Source organism: Tachysurus vachellii, chromosome 2 (assembly GCF_030014155.1).
Source record: "Tachysurus vachellii isolate PV-2020 chromosome 2, HZAU_Pvac_v1, whole genome shotgun sequence".
In the NCBI taxonomy this organism is placed as follows: domain Eukaryota; kingdom Metazoa; phylum Chordata; class Actinopteri; order Siluriformes; family Bagridae; genus Tachysurus; species Tachysurus vachellii.
Genome location: NC_083461.1, coordinates 39,473,722 through 39,493,460, shown reverse-complemented (window position 1 = coordinate 39,493,460; position 19,739 = coordinate 39,473,722). Strand labels below are relative to the sequence as shown.

Sequence of the window (19,739 nt, the reverse complement as noted above, 5' to 3'; positions counted from 1 at the left end):
TTTCTGTTTTTGCTAAGTAAAAGAACGTTCCAGACGTGAGATTTATCAGCTCGTCCTCACTTCACTCGTCCCGTCTCTGATGGCAGGATAAAAAAACGACTTGTCTTGGACCCAATCTGTCTGCTGCTGCTCTAGCAGGCACACATGCAATAACAGAGAATAAGCTGCACACAATGTTCATGGCATGTACACACAGGGTGTGCTAGATCTGATCTGTGAGTGAACAACACACACACACACACACACACACACACACACACACACCCTCCATACAAACACTGATGCTGGATTTATTACTGAATAATGACTCAAGCAACATGAACTAACTGCTGAAGAAGAAGCAAGTACGGCACCCTGTTGTTCTGCAGAAATAAATCTCACACACACACACACACACACACACACACACACAGAAAAAATATGAAAATGTACTGTATTAATTGGTTTAAAGAATGTAAACTAGATAAGCATACGATTCCTGTTGGTGTGGTGTTTAGCTTAACTTAGCAGAAATCATCCCTCACCTTGTCCCAGATCTCTACATTCCTCTGACTGAGAGCCGTATGGAGGCCAGCTGTTTTATTTTCTGCTTCACAGCCACAGATAACCGCAGCCGATTATTCAGCCTTCATGAGGTCTACACACTCCTACTGCAGCCTTCCTACAGTAATGCCAGCATTCTCCTGCTCCCCAGACCAAGGTCTAGAAGCTCTTTGTTGAAGCTTCCTAAGCTCTACTGTCTGCTCCACCAGCCTTCATGAAGTCTTCAAGCTCCTACAGCAACCACCACGAGGTCTAAAAGCTCCTACAGCAACCACCATGAAGTCTACAAGCTCCTACAGCAACCACCATGAAGTCTACAAGCTCCTATAGCAACCACTATGAAGTCTACAAGCTCCTACAGCAACCACCATGAAGTCTACAAGCTCCTACAGCAACCACCATGAAGTCTACAAGCTCCTACAGCAACCACCATGAAGTCTACAAGCTCCTACAGCAACCACCATGAAGTCTACAAGCTCCTACAGCAACCACCATGAAGACCACAAGCTCCTACAGCAACCACCATGAAGTCTATAAAAAGTCAGTGCTGTTCAGACTCTGATAAAGAGGAAACTAAGCCATGGTCAGGTAGAACAAGAAAGATTTCACCCACTACTTCCAGAAGAATTCTCCAGGACACAAAGAAAAACCCTCAAACACCTTGGAGAGAAATACAGGCTGCTCTGGAAAAAAGTGGTGGTGTTGTTTCAAGGAGCACAATAAAGAGGGACTTGAACACAAATGACCTGCATGGTCGAGTTGTCAGGAGAAAGACGTTACTGCTCCCATGCTACAAAAAGACCCTCCTTCAGTACACCAGACAGTATTTAGACAAGACTTACAGCTTCTGGAACAGAGTCATGTGGAGTGATGAGACCACAACCATAAACGCTGTGTTTGGAGAGGAGACAACAAGGTCTACGGTGAAAAGTACACCATCCCTACTGTAAAGCATGGTTTAGGATCTCTGATATTTTTGGGGATGTGTGAGGAAGCTGCACACGGGACATGACAATGATCCAAAGCACAAGGTTGACTCTCCAATGGCTACAGCAAGAAAAGGTCAAGGTTCAGTCTCCTGGACTCAATAGCATTAAGCCACTTTGGGGAATGTTTTATTCCGTTATGCCTCACATATATTCATTCATCTTCTACCGCTTATCCGAACTACCTCGGGTCACGGGGAGCCTGTGCCTATCTCAGGCGTCATTGGGCATCAAGGCAGGATACACCCTGGACGGAGTGCCAACCCATCACAGGGCACACACACACACACTCATTCACTCACACACTCACACACTACAGACAATTTTCCAGAGATGCCAATCAACCTACCATGCATGTCTTTGGACCGGGGGAGGAAACCGGAGTACCCGGAGGAAACCCCCGAGGCACGGGGAGAACGTGCAAACTCCACACACACAAGGCGGAGGCGGGAATAGAACCCTCAAACCCTGGAGGTGTGAAGCGAACGTGCTAACCACTAAGCCACCGTGCCCCCCCCCCCCCCCCATGCCTCAGATATTAACTTGAAATAAAAAATAATTTGTTTTGCCTCCTCACTCACATGTTTTCTTTAAATCACGGTACACATCTTGTAAATTCTCCCAAGGAACGCAAACTTTTGAGCAAAACTCTATAGCCAACAATACCTGTTGTCTAGAATGACATACTTCAGTCTTCTAGAGTTCTACAAGATACTATTCCAGCCTTTATGGGATAAGTTCCTGTCACAACTGTCTAATTGTCTGCAAGCTAATTACTCCAACTATCACAGGGTTTACAGTCTCTTATTTTCTTTAAGCAGATATCTAAGTTCTTCTCTCAACGCACATCCATAAAAATCCAGCTCTAAGGGTTCAATAAAAAGTTGTTCTAATTACAGACATAAAACCAATGCGTGTATCATTACATCGCCATCATTATTAGTCATGAAGAAAGTAGATGGAATATCCAAAATGACTCTGCTCACATTCCATGTATACGTTCTTGAGGTTTTTTCACTTGTCATGAACTGGACCACCCAGAGACAAGAAGCAAATATCTACTTTGGCCATAAAACCGGTTTGTTGTGACTGGAATCTGGTCACTTCATGCTAGGAATTATAGGAGTCACATATTTCAGGTGTTAAAGTCACCAAATGCAGGTTGTCACTGTGTTAGGGGTCATAAGGTCAAGCCGCAGAGACTGCAAGCTATTGCCCTGAGTTACTCATTTAGCTGTGGTGTGTGTGTGTGTGTGTGTAGAATAATGACGTGTAGAGTGGACTTTCCTGTACAAATGAGCTTAAGTGTCTGACCCTTGTTTGTTTAGTTAACACGATAATTAAACAAAACCACTTGGAATACACAAACCAAACGTCCAGAGGAACGGACCTGTCCCAATCTGTCTGATAATCTACCTGAAGAAAATCACTGAGCTGAGATTAGCACAGCAGTCAGGCAAATAGTGCTGCTGCCTCATGGCTCCAGGGTTCAGGGTTCCATCTTAAGCTCCACTTGTTCCGCTTGGTTTCCTCCACATACTCCAGGTTTCACCTCCTTCCCAATGTTCGGCTCCAGTCCATTACAGGACCGAAGTTTTGAATTTTTGAAGCTAATAAAGCTAACGTGTAACGGAAGGAACATGTAGGAGACACGACCTAAAGTCTGAAGTTGAAATGGGATCCGTATGTTTGTTATTTATAATTTTGGTCTTATTTTGTTGAAATGTTTACGGAAATGTTTACTTTAACATGCAGCTTAGAGATGATGCAAAACCGGCGTGTCTGCAGTGAGCTTTAGTTGATTAACCTCGTAGCTCCGATTACAAATGGGCTTCAGTAAGAGGCTCTGAAATCCAGAATGGAATTTAAGTGCTCTCACTTAGATTGACCTTTGACCTCAGAGCTCTTGCTATGCCTGGTGACCTTTCGACTTTATAAACCTGCAGGTCAACACCAGACGCTCACGCTGCACTGAGGCGTCTCGACCTCCGATGGTACGATGGAAAGATACTACGCTGCCAGGCAAAATCTGTGCAATAAAAGTTGCATTTACTTCTGATTACTGATATTATTATTCGTTTGTTTTTCAGACATTAGCTGCATTGTCAGAGAAAGACCAAGCAGGTAGGTGTTCAACATTTTTACTGCTATTTAGCCTGTGAATGTGATGACATGCTGCTGAGACTTGTGGAAACTCGACCTTTGTTACAAAGCATTAAAACAAAAACAGTTCTGGTTCATTTTGGAGTCGGTACTTTGAGTTGTTTTTAAGAAACTACACGCTACGTCTCGTCTACATACGAAAGCAAGCTAGTCAAGGTTGTATTTGTGTAGTGTGTAACCCTGCTTTAGCCTGAACAAGGTTTTATCAGGCACAGGCAAACAATCACAACAAAGTAAAGACACTTTCTAGTTACCGATTTAACTACAATTAACTACTGTACATGTCTAAATATTGCCACAATCATCTTAGTCAACTTTGTGGAGATATTTAGAATCTCAAACACACTTGTGATGTGGTTTCTGACTCAATGTTATCTGTACACGCAGATGTCACCGAGCTAAAAACAGTCGCAAAGCACATTACAAGGATTAAACAGATGTTTTAAATGTAAAAGTGTGTGTATGCGTGTTGGGTGTAATTACCACAATCGGTGGCCCACCGGAGTGACGTATCAGTCTGAGTTATGCAGCGTGATGACCCTTGTAGTTCTGCGACTTTTTTGTGTGTACATGATGCAATCCAGAGTCAACACCACCACCACCACCACCACCACCCACCTCGTTCACAGCCCACCAAAGCTTATCTTTATCAGTTTGAGAAACAGGGGCTTCTTCTTTTGACTTATTCCATCACACACAAAAGGAAGCACAGTCATGCTACATTGCTGCATTCTTTTTTGATCATGTATTAAAGATCTGAAAGGATGGAAACGTCAAGCGTGAAAAATCACAGAAAAGTTCCTGTGTCTTAACACCTACGCATGAAACTAACATGTTTGCTGTTTGCATGCACGGCTATTTTATGGTATCGTGGGTTACAGCAAACAGAGCAGAAGTTTATACTGTCCCTAGTACTGGCTCATTGAAGTTTGGCCTTTATTTAAAGAGTTATACCTTTATAAGGTCAAAGTGGTTAACCAGCCAAAGAATCCTTTGGTTTATCATTCCTCTGAAGGCCTGTGGTAAAAATGAAAGCTGGGGAAAATCTCTAAACATTAGGTGTGTTTGCTTTCCAACTACTTTCACTCTGCCATTATAAACTGCGCCCCAGTTCCTATGCCTCTTAGACCCACTTGTTAAGGGCAGGAAATTCCACTGTGCACTCTTTGGATGGTGAGGCAGGAAAGAAAAGAGAACCAGAAAAGGTAGAGTGGTGACTAAAACTGCCCATAGAATGAAGGAAAGGAAATAAAATCCATGCTGGGAGGGTAACAGCAGCCCTTTTCTTACAGATCTATATTTGATCAGCCATAGAGTTTCAATTTAATAAGCCATTCTTCTGTGATCCGAGACCACGTTCTCCACACAATTTTAATCATAAACAATGACCCAAATGAGCTGAAATAAGTTCTGGGGAATCAACGATTCCCCTGTTGTGACATCAGTCTATCCGCATGCTCACCTGTGCGACACTTTGGTACCTGCAATAATCTCTGCATAGAGACCCCCCATGCTTTACTTTCTGAATCCTCAAGCGCTTTGATGTGTCAGTTTCTTCTGAGCATTCCTACCCCCATTACCCCCACTCCTTCAACCATTGAGTGGAACCAAAGCAAGAACAAAGGGTCCATTACTAACTTCTCTAGCAATGTTCTCATATGCAGGTCCAGTGTAGAAAGGTCTGCTTGATTAGGATCGGTTGGAAGGGGTCTTGGTTGGATAGGAAAAAGTTTCAGGGCAAGTACTTAATTAGAATCAGAATGAATGAAAAATGATGAGAACCTACTGGGCTACCTGGGCAAGGATCTGCAAAGCTGGTGCATTTACATTTGAAGCGATCTGATGAGGATGGTTCTTTGGTGCACGGGATCTTGAACGCTTGATAGAGGATGAAAATATTTCTGCTGTCACAGGAATGCTTGAATGAACACCAAACATGCCGGTTGCTTAGCAGACAGAGATTTAGGGTTGATGGGAACAGCTGCCTGGGTATCCTGAGCAGTACTGTTTGATTCATTTCCTCAATTAAAGCCATGTTAATTATTCATATTCTAATGTTTACCAATACATGGGAACAAGAAAAAATGGATAGTCACAACCACTTGAGGCAGCTGTATCATAAGTGCCTATTTCTGACCCCCTTCCAGCCTCCTCGGAAAGCACCAGGAATAAAAAGTATACTAAGCATACCGGTACTGGGTGGAGGCTGCATAACAATGGCCTTGACCTGCTCTTTATATAGTCTAAAGTGCAACTGCTTTAAAAAAAAATACCCACCCACACACAGTAGTTACCATCCATCTCTTGATAGCAGTGGCTTGACTGATCTTTCACCCCGAGACTCATTATTTAAGAGCTGGACACTTGAGTATAGCACATGTTTACATGAGTACGGAAAGGTGGAGAAGGTAGAAGTATTTTATCACTCTGAAGAGCTCTTAGGGGTTTCTTGCCTTAGCCTCGGTTTCCAGGAACAAATCCTTGTGCTGCAGAGAACTGGGAAGAACTATTTTGAAAAACTTTTTTTTGGTTCATTTATGTTTTTCACACATACAGTACTGACATTTCCCTTACCATCAGTGGTGTCCCCCAAATTCAGTTCACTGATGTATTTATCAGGGATGCGTCTCTTTTTGTGCATGAACCTACCGATCTTTCTCTTCAGATTTGACATGTCTGGGCATTTGATCTTTGTGACTTCCTGGTATATTCGGGAAGTTTTAAAAGGTCACACAACACATTTAAAATTCTCCCTAACATCAGAGTGTTTCTGTGAAGCCCAGATGTGTTGCCTACGCCGGAGGCTGGAATTGTGTCAGACTGTTCAAAATAAGTGTAAATTTAGTCAGCAGTTCTTAAGAGAAGTGTTTCCTGGAGCTGCAATGTTGTGGGGTTTTTTCTCCCTGTTTCAGGGAAGTTTGAGATTTGTCCCAACATTGACCCCTGGGGAACTCCTGTTATAAGTCACCCTACTCTCGAAAATGGTTTTTTTGCCAATAACAGTGAAGATATGAAGGGAAGGATACGAACATTCCATGTAATGTATTTCCTTTGGATGATGAACTATGCAGGAATAATCGCACCCACATGGCTTTCCTGCTGTTATCTACAGCTTTGAATGGCCCCACACATGGCACTCCTCCATTTAGCTGAAGCTTATGATTCATTTGATCTCCTCTGCCCTTATTTGTCTTATCAGATATCTTTTTTCTACCCCAGCTATCGGAATTGCAACCTGGCTTCTCAGTAAAAACAAATCATGTTTTTTGTCTAAAGCAATCCAGGCAGCATATTGAAGATGTGTTTATTTCTGTCATATACAGCTTGATAAACCATCAGAGGATTAACTCAGCCTCAATCCTGGCTCTCATCCATCTACCTACATCAGTTATAAACCTGAATTAAAGACTGTCACGTCCAAATTAGCTTCGATTTCATTCAGGACTTAATCGGTCATGTTTAGTCGCTGGTCGTGGTTATCTGTTTTCATGGTGGTCAGTGAGGAAGTTCAGGAAGTTTTGAGGGTCAGGAATAGTGGTGTTCAAGGCTGCTTCATTGTGAGCATGCACATTTTACACACACAAACTCATACATATTCCCTCTTCCACTTCCTGTACACCAAGTCCTCATCTATCTCGCTTGTTTTCAGAGTAAATAAGACACACACTGTGCTCAGGGCTGGACCGGGTAAAGGACGCTAAAAACAGTTCCTCCGCCTCGTCTTTTTATAGTCTGTCTTCTTTTTATAGCCTGGTTTGTCACTGCTTGTGTGTGTGTGTGTGTGTGCAACAGTGTGGGAAACGAGACAGTGAGACACGTCTGTGGCACTGAGCTATTAGTCAGCATGTGGTGATTTTTCCTCGAGGACTTCGGTGCTTCCTCTCTCTCGCTGGCAGCTGAATGAACTTTATTGATAAAATCAACACAGGAATGGAATGTTCTTGTAGAGCTACACATTGCTCAGACATAAATCTCTGTGTGTGTGTGTGTGTGTGTGTGTGTGTGTGTGTGTGTGTGGTTGGCATTATCACAGTGTGTTTTATTTTGGTGTTCCTAAAATGATGCTGCTCCCATTACACAACAGCAATATTCAGTCCGTATCAGTCCGTATTTTCTGTCCCCCTGCGTTTCTAAACGAAAATGAATATTCTTGTGTCTGATATGAGGTCAGTGACGATAAATCATTTACTAATTGTTTTCTGTAGAGATTTTAGACTTAAAATTGAGAACGTATAACTGCGAATGAAAGACACGCGAGAGCATTAAGAGAAGAAGAGAGAACAATAGAGACTGTTGTACATAAACCTGGAAAAATCACTGAGGATTATAGAGAGCGACTGAGGGAGTGAGAGAAAGATAAAGACTTACATATAAATAGAATGAGTGAGATAAAGACAGAGAGAGAGGGAGTTAGATTGATTAAGAAGGAGAGAAAAACAGAAACAAAGAGACATGAGAAGAGACAAGGAGACATGAGAGAGAGATGATGATGATGATGATGAGCTACAGAGAGAGACACAGAGAGAGATAAAGAGAGATAGATTGCTGTAATGTAGTTTTCACCACGGAGGCAATTCAGCCTGAAAGTGCTCTTCTCTCTCTCTCTCTCTCTTACTCACACACACACTCTCACACACACACACACACTCTCACACACACACACACACTCTGCTGCTGCAGTAAATCTGAGGCCGGTGTGCTGATGCTCGCTGCAGTACAGGGCGAAGGAAGAGGAGAGAGGAAGAACTAGTGAGTGTAAAGGACAAAGAGCTCTAGAACCCAGTAAAACGTTCTAGGAGATCATAATGGCACGACCCATGAGGTGGAAGCTTCTCCAGCGCTCCCTCGCTCAGCACCTTCACTCATCCACCCGCCGAGCCATGGGCCTCCTCAACACTCACACACACACACAAACCTTGGGTGAGTCTCCCTGAGTGTGAATCTTAGTGTGTGTGTGTGTGTGTGTGTGTGTGCGCATGTGTGTGTGCATGTGTGCGTGCGTGTGTGCATGTGTGCGTGTGTGTGTGTTTGTGTGTGTGTGCGTGTGTGTGTGTGTGTGATGATGTGGAGTACTTGTGTGGCCTATATTGTGAATAGGGTGTGTTTTGGGACACAACCACAATGTCTTAATTATTATGCTTATGTGACCTATACAGTGAATAGGGTGTGGATTGGGACACGCCCACACTGTCTTAATTATTATGCTTATGTGGCCTATACAGTGAATAGGGTGTGGTTTGGGACACGCCCACAGTAATCTTGTGATGTTTATGTGGATGGTATAGTAAATATGGTGTAGTTTGGGACACACCCACAGTGTCTTAATTATTATGCTTATGTGGCGTATACAGTGAATAGGGTGTGGTTTGGGACACACCCACACTGTCTTAATTATTATGCTTATGTGGTCTATACAGTGAATAGGGTGTGGTTTGGGACACGCCCACAGTAATCTTGTGATGTTTATGTGGATGGTATAGTGCATAGGGTGTGGTTTGGGACACGCCCATCTGTGACCTACATAGTCAATAGGAGAAGTAGTTTGGGACACACACATACCCATATATATGTAGTTTATACTGTCTATGTGTGTTTGTGTTTCTGTGTGTGTGTGTGTGTGTGTGTGTGAGAGAGAGCGAGAGAAAGAGACTGATTTTCGAGCCAACGGATGCAGATAGATGGGGAAAGAAAGTGCTGCATCATCACTGCAGTGTGTGTGTGTGTGTGTGTGCTCGTGTGTGTGTGTGTAATGCTTTTAAACTAGAAAAGCATACAGACTCAGACAAACAGATATTTATGAATATGCATGAATATGTAAATTAAAAAAGCCCTCATATTTTCCTGTCACCCTGAAGAGCTGTAAGGAGATATTTATTTAAAGTTTACTGAATGAGTCTCCAGTGTCAGCCGCATACTGGTCTCATTCAGCTGCCCAGTGTAGCTACAGTTAGTTTCATATACATAGCAACAATGTTGTTGTCATTTCTGTTGCGTTTATGAAAGCTGCCGAATCGATTCGTCCCTGAAACCTGGCCCCAGTGTAAACAGGATAGCGTACGGAGCGTCCTGAGAGCGTGAGTGTGTTTACGGTCGTCTCCACGGCCCCGGTGTGTGTTCAGACATGCCACGCCCTTCAGCCTTGTCTACACGCTCTTATAACACCCATGGCCTTGGTGGCTACACAAAAGCATCAACTCCCTATAAACACACTCCAGCTGGCCTTGGCATACGGAAAACAAGCGGATGAACATGGAGGAAGGAAGAGATGGAGTGGGGAGAGAGAGAGAGAGAGAGAGAGAGAGAGGTGCGAATTTGAGGACAATGATTGAATCAATACATCCATATAACAGAACACTTCCTTAGACACTTTCCAGTAATTTCCAGTAAATTCCATATAGTTTCTTTTCCTTTTATATACCGTCCTTATTCTTCTGTCCATATATCCACAAACACCTCATACATGTCCTCATGTCTCTTTATTCCTCCACACACTTCATCATACCCCTTTTTATCTTTCGTTTTAATAATTGAAATAAAATTTCCCCTTATTTATTTTTATGTTAATGTTTTTAAATAACATTTAACATTTAATGTCATTTTTCGATTTTATTCCACACTTCCTCATACCTCCTTATACATCTATAAACTTCTGTATTCTATCAAAGAAATTAGTAAATATCACTTTCATTGTCTTCCTCACACTTTCTCAATCTTCTGTAGACTTCCTCAAACTTCCCTATACTTCTTTTTTCTTCCTCAAACTTCCCCATACTTCCTTTTTTACCCCACAGACATCTTTACACTTTCCCAATTCTTTTACCAAATGTTAATTAAAAAAACATTGTTTATTACATAATATCACACTGTACACTTAAGCTAGTTCCATTAATAGGAAAAAGAGGAAAAGAAGAAGTCTGTCTTAGTTAGCATGTCTGTACTGTTTTCCTTCATCCTTGTAAACATTTAGCATGTCAGAATTAGCGATTAGCATGTCAGAATTAGCACCTCTGTCCAGACATCAGATCAAAACCGCTTTTATGGGTTAAAGGTCTCGATGCAGTCGGAGCAGACAAACATACAGAGACTTTCTGCTCCAGAACGGCTTTGGTGTTATTAGCCATGTTAGCATTAACCTGCTAATGATGTTATGTAACCTGATAAGATCTGTGAGGAATCTCACAAAATACCAGAAGAAAGTATTTTTGGGGGATTTAGTCAATAGTTAGTGAACGGAATAAAGAGAAACTGAACACATGACTGCGTTAATAAAGATGTCTCCTGATAAAGACTCAAACAGCATGAGGTCACTCCTGTAGACCCCCCTATTGTGTGTGTGTGTGTGTGTGTGTGTGTGTGTGTGTGTGTGTGTGTGTGTGTGTGTGTGTGTGTGTGAGGATGCTTGACTGTGTTTGCTTTAAACAGTTTCATAAAAAAGACTTTTTCCGACTTCGTTGTCTTTGTCTGGTGTAACAGGATTAGCGACAGGGAGTCTATGAGAGGAAAAAGTCTGTTTTCATTTTAAAACTAAATTATTCACAGATTAAAAGTATTTTATTGATGGAAACAAATCAACAAGAATATTTCTTACGGTCAATAGTCCTATTGATGGATCTGCTAAAATCACATCTGCTCGTTATTAAAAATAATCAAAAATAAAAATTAAATACAAAAGTATATTCTAAAAAAATACTAAAAAAAATATAAATAAAACTTATAATTAATAAATCATGTTTCATTGTTTTAAATAATGATGTGTTCAACTGGTGTTTATTAAAACCGTCTGTTATTCTATAACAAATAAAATTAAATTAAATTAAATAAATAATACAGCATCAGCGCCATCACAATGTTTCACTCACTCACTCACTCACTCACACACACACACACACACACACACACACACACACATGCACACATATACACAAACACACACAATATATACACGCACATAGACAAATAATATCACATCTGCTCACAGCAGGGAATTAAAAAATAAATTTTAAATAAATAAATAATACAAAAATATAAAAAATATAGATTGTAAAAAACCTTTTAGAATTGATCATCTTACAACTTGGTACCTCGTTTTTAATTTATCATGATAAATTTAAGTCTCTCTCTCTGTGTGTGTGTGTGTGTTTGTGTGTTTGTGTTATGTGTTATCTTGCTGTAGGTTTCAAACATTCCTCCCTGTTTAGTGTTCTTGATCTGTTGACAGTACAGACGGCCTCGACACTCGTCTCAACACACACACACACACACACACACACACACACACACAGAGACACACACACACACAGGCTTTGTAGTCAATTATAAATCTGATCTTAATGACAATTTGTTTGTTGGTTTATCCATTTTTTATCATTACTTTCTGCTAACATTACAGAATTATGTTCTGAATGCTAGCTCGGGTTTGTTCAGCAGGCTAACTCTAGCTGTGTTTGGGAATATTCTCTAATATTAGCTTGCTAGCTTCAGTTGGGAGTTTGACGTGTCTGAAGAATATTTACAGCTCTTAACCTATTGGCTAATATTGTGTGTGATGCTGGTGAGCAGCCAAATTAAGAAGATTAATAATTTATATTATATTTGAGCTTTTGTTTGTATCACGTTTATCATTAGGATAGCGGCTAGCATATCCTTCGGATCCATATTTATTATCCGTGTCTAATCGTGGATTTGACAAATTCTGGAATAGTTTTAGATATATTTGTTTTTTTTTTTACTATTATTAGTATTATTTGTGACTCTCTGGTAATAAATCAAACGTCTGTTTATGCAGCTATAAACTTTAGCGCATCGCTAATTTGTCCAAATGCAGGAAAGTGAGTTTCGAGTGTTTTTATTTCTGTGTCAACAGAAGTGAAGTGTGTTGAAGAAAGGTATCACTCGTCCTTGTCCACTCTGAAGGCTGTGTGTGTGTGTGTTTGTGTGTGTGTGTGTGTGTGTTTGTGTGTGTGTTTGTGTGTGTGTATGTGTGTGTGTGTGTGTGTTTGAAGAAGCGACAGGAATGTTTTCCTGAACCCAGTGACTCCTTCACCACGTGTTTGCTTTTCTGTTTTTCATTAATTCCTTCAATGCCAGTCTCTTCTACACACACACACACACACACACACACACACACACACACACATTCCCTCATGAATCAGGTATTTACTCACAAAAACCATAACACACTGTAACACAACACAACTTAGCACGATGTCACAGGTCATAGGTCAAGCTGAAGACATGTAGTATATATATTAATGTTATTAATACAGTACAGAGACAATATTCATCATGTCTTTGCTCAGATTGATGTCATAGGTCAAAGGTCAGCCTGGAGCTCAGAGTGAGAGTTTTATTGTCCTGCGCTCTCTCAGGAGCCATGTTCTCAACCCAACACAAGCAGCTGTGCATGTTTAGGATGGAAGCCACGTCCAGAGACGTAGTTTTTGTGCAAATGTTTAGAGAGATCGAGCACTGAGGAGACGTCTGACTTCTCATCTGGACTGAAACGACTGCTGTGTAAATCATTTAATCCCTTTACTGACCTGGAATTCTGGAACTTTCCAATGCTTTCTATTTCTGTGAATTTTAACATCTTAATGTGGCCTGTGTACCTATCAGTCTCAGTGAAGGAGGTGTGGCCTGTATAACTATGTATCAGAAAGAAGGTGTGGCCAGTTTACCTAGTAGTGATTAAGGTGTGGCCTGTCGGTGTCTGTGACGGAGGTGTGGTTTGTGTACCTGTCAGTGTCTGTGATGGTTTGTGTACCTATTAGTGTCTGTGACGGTGGTCTTGTTTCTGTACCTGCCGGTGTCTGTGTGAGGTGTGGTTTGTGTACCTGTCAATGTCTATGTGAGGTGTGGTTTGTGTACCTGTCAATGTCTATGTGAGGTGTGGTTTGTGTACCTGTCAGTGTCTGTGACTGAGGTGTGGTTTGTGTACCTGTCAGTGTCTGTGTGAGGTGTGGTTTGTGTACCTGTCAATGTCTATGTGAGGTGTGGTTTGTGTACCAGTCAGTGTCTGTGACTGAGGTGTGGTTTGTGTACCTGTCAATGTCTGTGTGAGGTGTGGTTTGTGTACCTGTCAATGTCTGTGTGAGGTGTGGTTTGTGTACCTGTCAGTGTCTGTGTGAGGTGTGGTTTGTGTACCTGTCAATGTCTGTGTGAGGTGTGGTTTGTGTACCTGTCAGTGTCTGTGACTGTGGTGTGGTTTGTGTACCTGTCAGTGTCTGTGTGAGGTGTGGTTTGTGTACCTGTCAGTGTCTGTGACTGTGGTGTGGTTTGTGTACCTGTCAGTGTCTGTGTGAGGTGTGGTTTGTGTACCTGTCAGTGTCTGTGTGAGGTGTGGTTTGTGTACCTGTCAGTGTCTGTGACTGTGGTGTGGTTTGTGTACCTGTCAATGTCTGTGTGAGGTGTGGTTTGTGTACCTGTCAGTGTCTGTGTGAGGTGTGGTTTGTGTACCTGTCAATGTCTGTGTGAGGTGTGGTTTGTGTACCTGTCAGTGTCTGTGACTGTGGTGTGGTTTGTGTACCTGTCAGTGTCTGTGTGAGGTGTGGTTTGTGTACCTGTCAGTGTCTGTGTGAGGTGTGGTTTGTGTACCTGTCAGTGTCTGTGACGGAGGTGTGGTTTGTGTACCTGTCAGTGTCTGTGTGAGGTGTGGTTTGTGTACCTGTCAGTGTCTGTGACGGTTTGTGTACCTGTCAGTGTCTGTGACTGTGGTGTGGTTTGTGTACCTGTCAGTGTCTGTGACTGTGGTGTGGTTTGTGTACCTGTCAGTGTCTGTGTGAGGTGTGGTTTGTGTACCTGTCAGTGTCTGTGTGAGGTGTGGTTTGTGTACCTGTCAGTGTCTGTGTGAGGTGTGGTTTGTGTACCTGTCAGTGTCTGTGTGGTTTGTGTACCTGTCAGTGTCTGTGTGAGGTGTGGTTTGTGTACCTGTCAGTGTCTGTGTGAGGTGTGGTTTGTGTACCTGTCAGTGTCTGTGTGAGGTGTGGTTTGTGTACCTGTCAGTGTCTGTGTGAGGTGTGGTTTGTGTACCTGTCAGTGTCTATGTGAGGTGTGGTGGCGTGTGAACTTTTAAGAAAGAAATAATCCTGTAATCTTTCATTTATTGGAATGTTTCTGTGTTTCTGTAACACATGTAGGGCGTTAACTCTTACATAACTGGGGATTACGACTTCCAGATTGACATTAAGGCGATTTAATGTTTGAAGCTTCTGCAGAAGCCTCATTTATTCTTTCCATCATTTAATAACAAAATCAGCCAGGATTTAAATAATAACGTTGCCATATAATACCAGCTCTGTTATTGTTCTTCTTGTAAGACGATGTAATCCTGAGCTCTGCTGGTTTATTTACCCGCTCCAGTCTTTCGTTTCCTTGAAGCACGCCGCTGGGTTCGAACCCTGGAGCTGTCACATTGTAAGAATGTTCTTTTTTGCAATCCCTTGCTTTATCTCTGATTATTGTGCCAAATCCATGGCTCTAGATTTAATTACCCTCATCTATTGTTGAATATCCTGTACAACAACCAGTGGGTGGAGAGCATTTTATCTAATGTACATCGCTCCACTGCTGGTGTTCAGGAATGTCTCAGGGGTTTCTGTGTGATTTCTGTTGAACTTTGACCTTCAGAGGTTGCATCTGTCCCAAATGGCTTTGGTAAAATGTTAAACTAGCCATAACATGATGAGAGACAGAGAGAGAGAGAGAGAGAGAGAGAGAGAGAGAGAGAGAGAGAGTGAAGAAGCTCTGTTGACATAGCTGCATCAGTCTAAGAAGCCACCTGGAAATGAGTAACTCTATAACCATTCAGGATGTGAAATGTGTTGCAGATAACAAAATCGAACGTGATTGTGAAATCAAACTCGTTTTCACTGCTCATCAGAATAAAATTACAGTCCCTCAGTGATTCAAAAATGATATCATCACACTTACAGAGGCTTAAAAATACCCATTACTTTCCAGACTAGACACATCGATAGCAAACCGGCTTTTGATGGACCTCCTGTAACAGTTAACGATATTATCCCAACATTAGCTTCAAATTTGTTTGTAGAGAAAGAGGCGATGCTTGAGACGAACCACAGGGAAGACAGCAGATAGCAGTGTGATTATAAATATATCGTCGCTGTCGGGCAGAAACCTTGTATGTCCAAATTTGGTCAATTTCATATTTTTTCACATATCGATGCTATTGGTCAGTCCCCACGTGGGTCTGTTATTTTTACAAGTTATTAACCAATCTAAAGTCTTGAAAATAGCTTGAGTGCAAATCTCATAACTCCATTGGACACTTCAACTGTCCACCTCTTCCTCACTCCGTGGGAGAGCTTCACGGCATATTTCTCCTCAAGAAGAGTCGCAACGAATCAACACGTCTTCTGAGGTAAATGTCTTCAAAACACTGGGCTCAAAGAAAAAAAAATCTTGACCCCCGCTAGTTCTGGTGCTCGTCTGAGGACAGGAATTTAGCGCAAGACAATCCACTGCAACGCGGACTAAACCCTGTGTACTGCAGATAAGGTACGGCGTTTTTTTAATTTCCTGAAAAGTAACGGTTAACAGAATAATAGAAAGCGACAATTTACTTTCCTATAACTGTACTATATGGTCAAAAAGTGCAATTATGTAAGCAGGGAATTTATTCTAATTTTGAACATTTACAAAGTCTATTTCGTCAAATTTATCGGAAGTTATTTGTTGAACTGTTTGCTGATGGAGATTTGAGTGCAAAACTATTCCTATCAGCTGCAGTTCAAATCTTTACAGTATCTCGTTGGTACCTTCCACGATTTCTATCTAGACGTTGGACACAATTTTATAAATCAGAATCACTAAATTGGTCAAGCACAAAACTTGCGTTAAAACTTTTAGCACCTAAGCGTTTGTTGGTCGTCCCCATGCTCTGGGGAAACCCTAACAGGTTCTATATAAAACCATTTTTTTGTCTGTAAGCGAAGAAGAATGAAGAATGCTATTGTGTTAAAGGTGTATGCATTAACTGTTCTGCCTAGAAACTGTCAGCCACTTTATTTTTTTTTTAGATCCTGATGTTTAATTGTTTATGGAATAAACATTTAATAATTCAGAAGCTCCTGATGAGTTAAAGTAGAAGTGTTAAACCACAGAAAGTGGTAGATCAGGACCAGGGCTGCGATGCTCCTGGCTAAATTCCACTGGTCACCCACATCCTTGTTGTTAAGTTCAGACTATTTCCTCCTCAGGGCACCTATTCAACATGTATGACCTCCTGAAAAAAAGAGGTGTCACCATGACCTTTGCTCCCTGACCCTGAGGTCACAGCCTAAGTGTCATCCTGACAGGAGCGCTGTCCTTGGGACGCTCAAACTCTGCTGCATGAACTTTGACCCAGCTCTGAACTCCACTGTGCTGTCATGCTGGCTTAATAAAAAGCGAGTCGGAATAACGGAGCAACGAAGCGTACGTGTGACATGACCCGCTGCTATTCAGAACACGTGTGCAGGTACACGTGTGTGGTCATGGCAGGAATGGCACTACCGGTATGACACGGGTTATGATCGTGTATAGAGGGTTATTGTGCATGTGTGACAGAGGGTAAAAGTAAGATAAAGAGGATGACAAGAGCAAGGCGGAAAGAGTGAAATCACAAACAAAAAAGGAAGGAGAGAAATGGTACTGCAGGGATTTGACTCAAGCACATAGACGGTCTATGAGTTAGGGCTGTCTCATGACTCAGGTTAATAAGTCCTTTATCTTACCATGTGTCCTTGTGCTTACTCACAATTGACCCTTTGTCTGTGTATTACACATTATGGTACATGTTAGTATTACTTTCACACCAGCAAGTGACAGAAGGACATTCAGCAAAACAGACAAGCAACATCTGAGTTGAGCTTTTAATAAAAATTAATTATGACAATTGGCTTGAATGATGCACAAATCAGTCCATAAATCTGGAAGAAACAGTAATCACCCCAATATAAGCCTCCAGTTCAAGAAGCAACCAAAATACCAGGCTTTGGAAAACAAGGCCCTAATAGTTACTATTTACATTTATTTACATTTATTTACATTTACATTTATGGCATTTGGACGATGCTCTTATCCAGATCGACATACAAAAGTGCTTTGTAGGTTCTAACAATGAATACATCAACACTGGTTCACTAGGTCACAGACAGAATACCATTAGCCTAAAATTCTGTTGTGAGCAATTTCCACATTCCACATGTTTTTTTTTTTTGGAATACATTTGCAGCAATTGGCAGATGCCCTTATCCAGAGCGGCTTACATTTTATCTCCTATTATACAACTGAGCAATTGAAGGTTAAGGACCTTGCTAAGGGGCCCAGCAGTGGCAGCCTGGTGAACGTGGGAACTTTCCGAGTGGTAATCCACCTTAAACACTAGGCTACCACATGGAATACCAGCCCTATATTGGAACACTATTGGAATACCAGGTCCCTATTATTATTATTATTATTATTATTATTATTATTATTATTATTATTATTATTGGAATATGAGGCCCTGATAGTTACTATTGGAATACGAGGCCCTGTCAGACCCCCGACCCCCGTTCTAGTTCTTGTTAATACTGGAATATCAGTCTCTGGTCCTCATTAGGCTCTGATCCTCATACTGGAATACCAGAACACCAAGCTCTTGAAATACTGAAATACCAGGTTCTGGTCATAGTTTTTGGGGGAAGTCGTGGCCTAATGGTTAGAGAGTTTGACTCCTAACCCTAAGGTTGTGGGTTTGAGTCTCGGGCCAGCAATACCACGACTGAGGTGCCCTTGAGCAAGGCACCGAACCCCCCAACTGCTCCCCGGGCGGCGCAGCATAAATGGCTGCCCGCTGCTCCGGGTGTGTGTTCACGGTGTGTGTGTGTTCACTGCTGTGTGCGTGTGTGCACTTTGGATGGGTTAAATGCAGAGAACAAATTCTGAGTATGTCACCGTACTTAGCCGTACGTCACGTCACTAGTGTTAAGAATACCGGGATACCATCACACTCACAATGATTAAAGGAAACACTTCTATCTCTCCTACTCAATCCTCACTTGGTTAAGATAGTGTCAAAAATGAGCCATGTACCATTTCAGTAGATCATGACCGATAGAATCCAGAGCCGTCCCCAGATCGTGTTACTAGGCAGTCATCGGTTTTCTGTTATTCTTGTTTATTTGCTCAGTTGTTTGAGCCTCGAGGTTACAGAGTCTGTCTGGTCATGATGCATGATCTGATGTTTTGCTCATGTTCATGCATTTTTGTTTAATTTCTCCGTCGATCCTGTTATGCTCAAGGACTCAGACAATAGGCTTGTTTGATGTATCTTTGAAACAGCATGGTACCATCAACAATGGTTTAGTTGTTGCTCAAGAAAACATGGGATAAGCAAAAACAGACAGTTTACTGTCCAAACAGAAGCACTGTGAATGAGTCATGTGCTTCTCTGTGAATGAATGGAGTACAGTATGAGGAGGAGGAAATGTGATTTTGCTTTCCTTCGGCTATGCTGATGTGCTGCTCACTCTCTGCTGGAGATTTTGGATACAGCTTGGCTGAGATCAAGCCAGCATTCAGACTCAGGGAGGAATTACTGATCATTTGGACGTTCTGGTCATTTCGCCGTTTCAACCGAGTGACAAAAAGTACTGAAGGTTCCTGTGCTTCAGTGGAACAAAATAATATTAGGATTCAACTCCACAACCAGTTCAAATAAAGTTCTTGGCAGGTCTTTGTAACGAATCTTGATCTGTATTTTAGGGATATAGAGCCTTTGTGCGTTCTCCTATTTGTTTTTATTTTTAGACAGATTAGATAAAAGCCTCAGCTCTTGGGTCTGTGTGTGTGTGTGTGTGTGTGTGTGTGTGTGTGTGTGTGTGTGTGTGTGTGTTCTGCTCAGATGTGTAAAAAGAGTGTGTCTCTGTCTTAAATTTCTGCCGCACTACCGGTGACATGGCCGGTCACATAACCTGTAATTATGCAGTGTAATTAAATAACCCCTAAGGTCACTCTGACTACTCTTACATAATGGAGAAAGATCAATTGTCTGAAGCACTGACA

At 41.8% G+C, this 19,739-nt stretch overlaps 1 protein-coding gene across 1 annotated transcript in view; it reads left to right on the top strand.

Annotated features, from left to right (window-relative positions):
- The window catches only part of dlc1 (DLC1 Rho GTPase activating protein), a 67,896-nt gene that overhangs the window by 15,977 nt on the left and 32,180 nt on the right, over window positions 1-19,739 (top strand). The window contains exon 6 of the mRNA XM_060864667.1: window positions 3,620-3,653. Coding sequence (XP_060720650.1) covers window positions 3,620-3,653 — 34 coding nt within the window. The remainder of the gene's footprint in view (window positions 1-3,619; window positions 3,654-19,739) is intronic.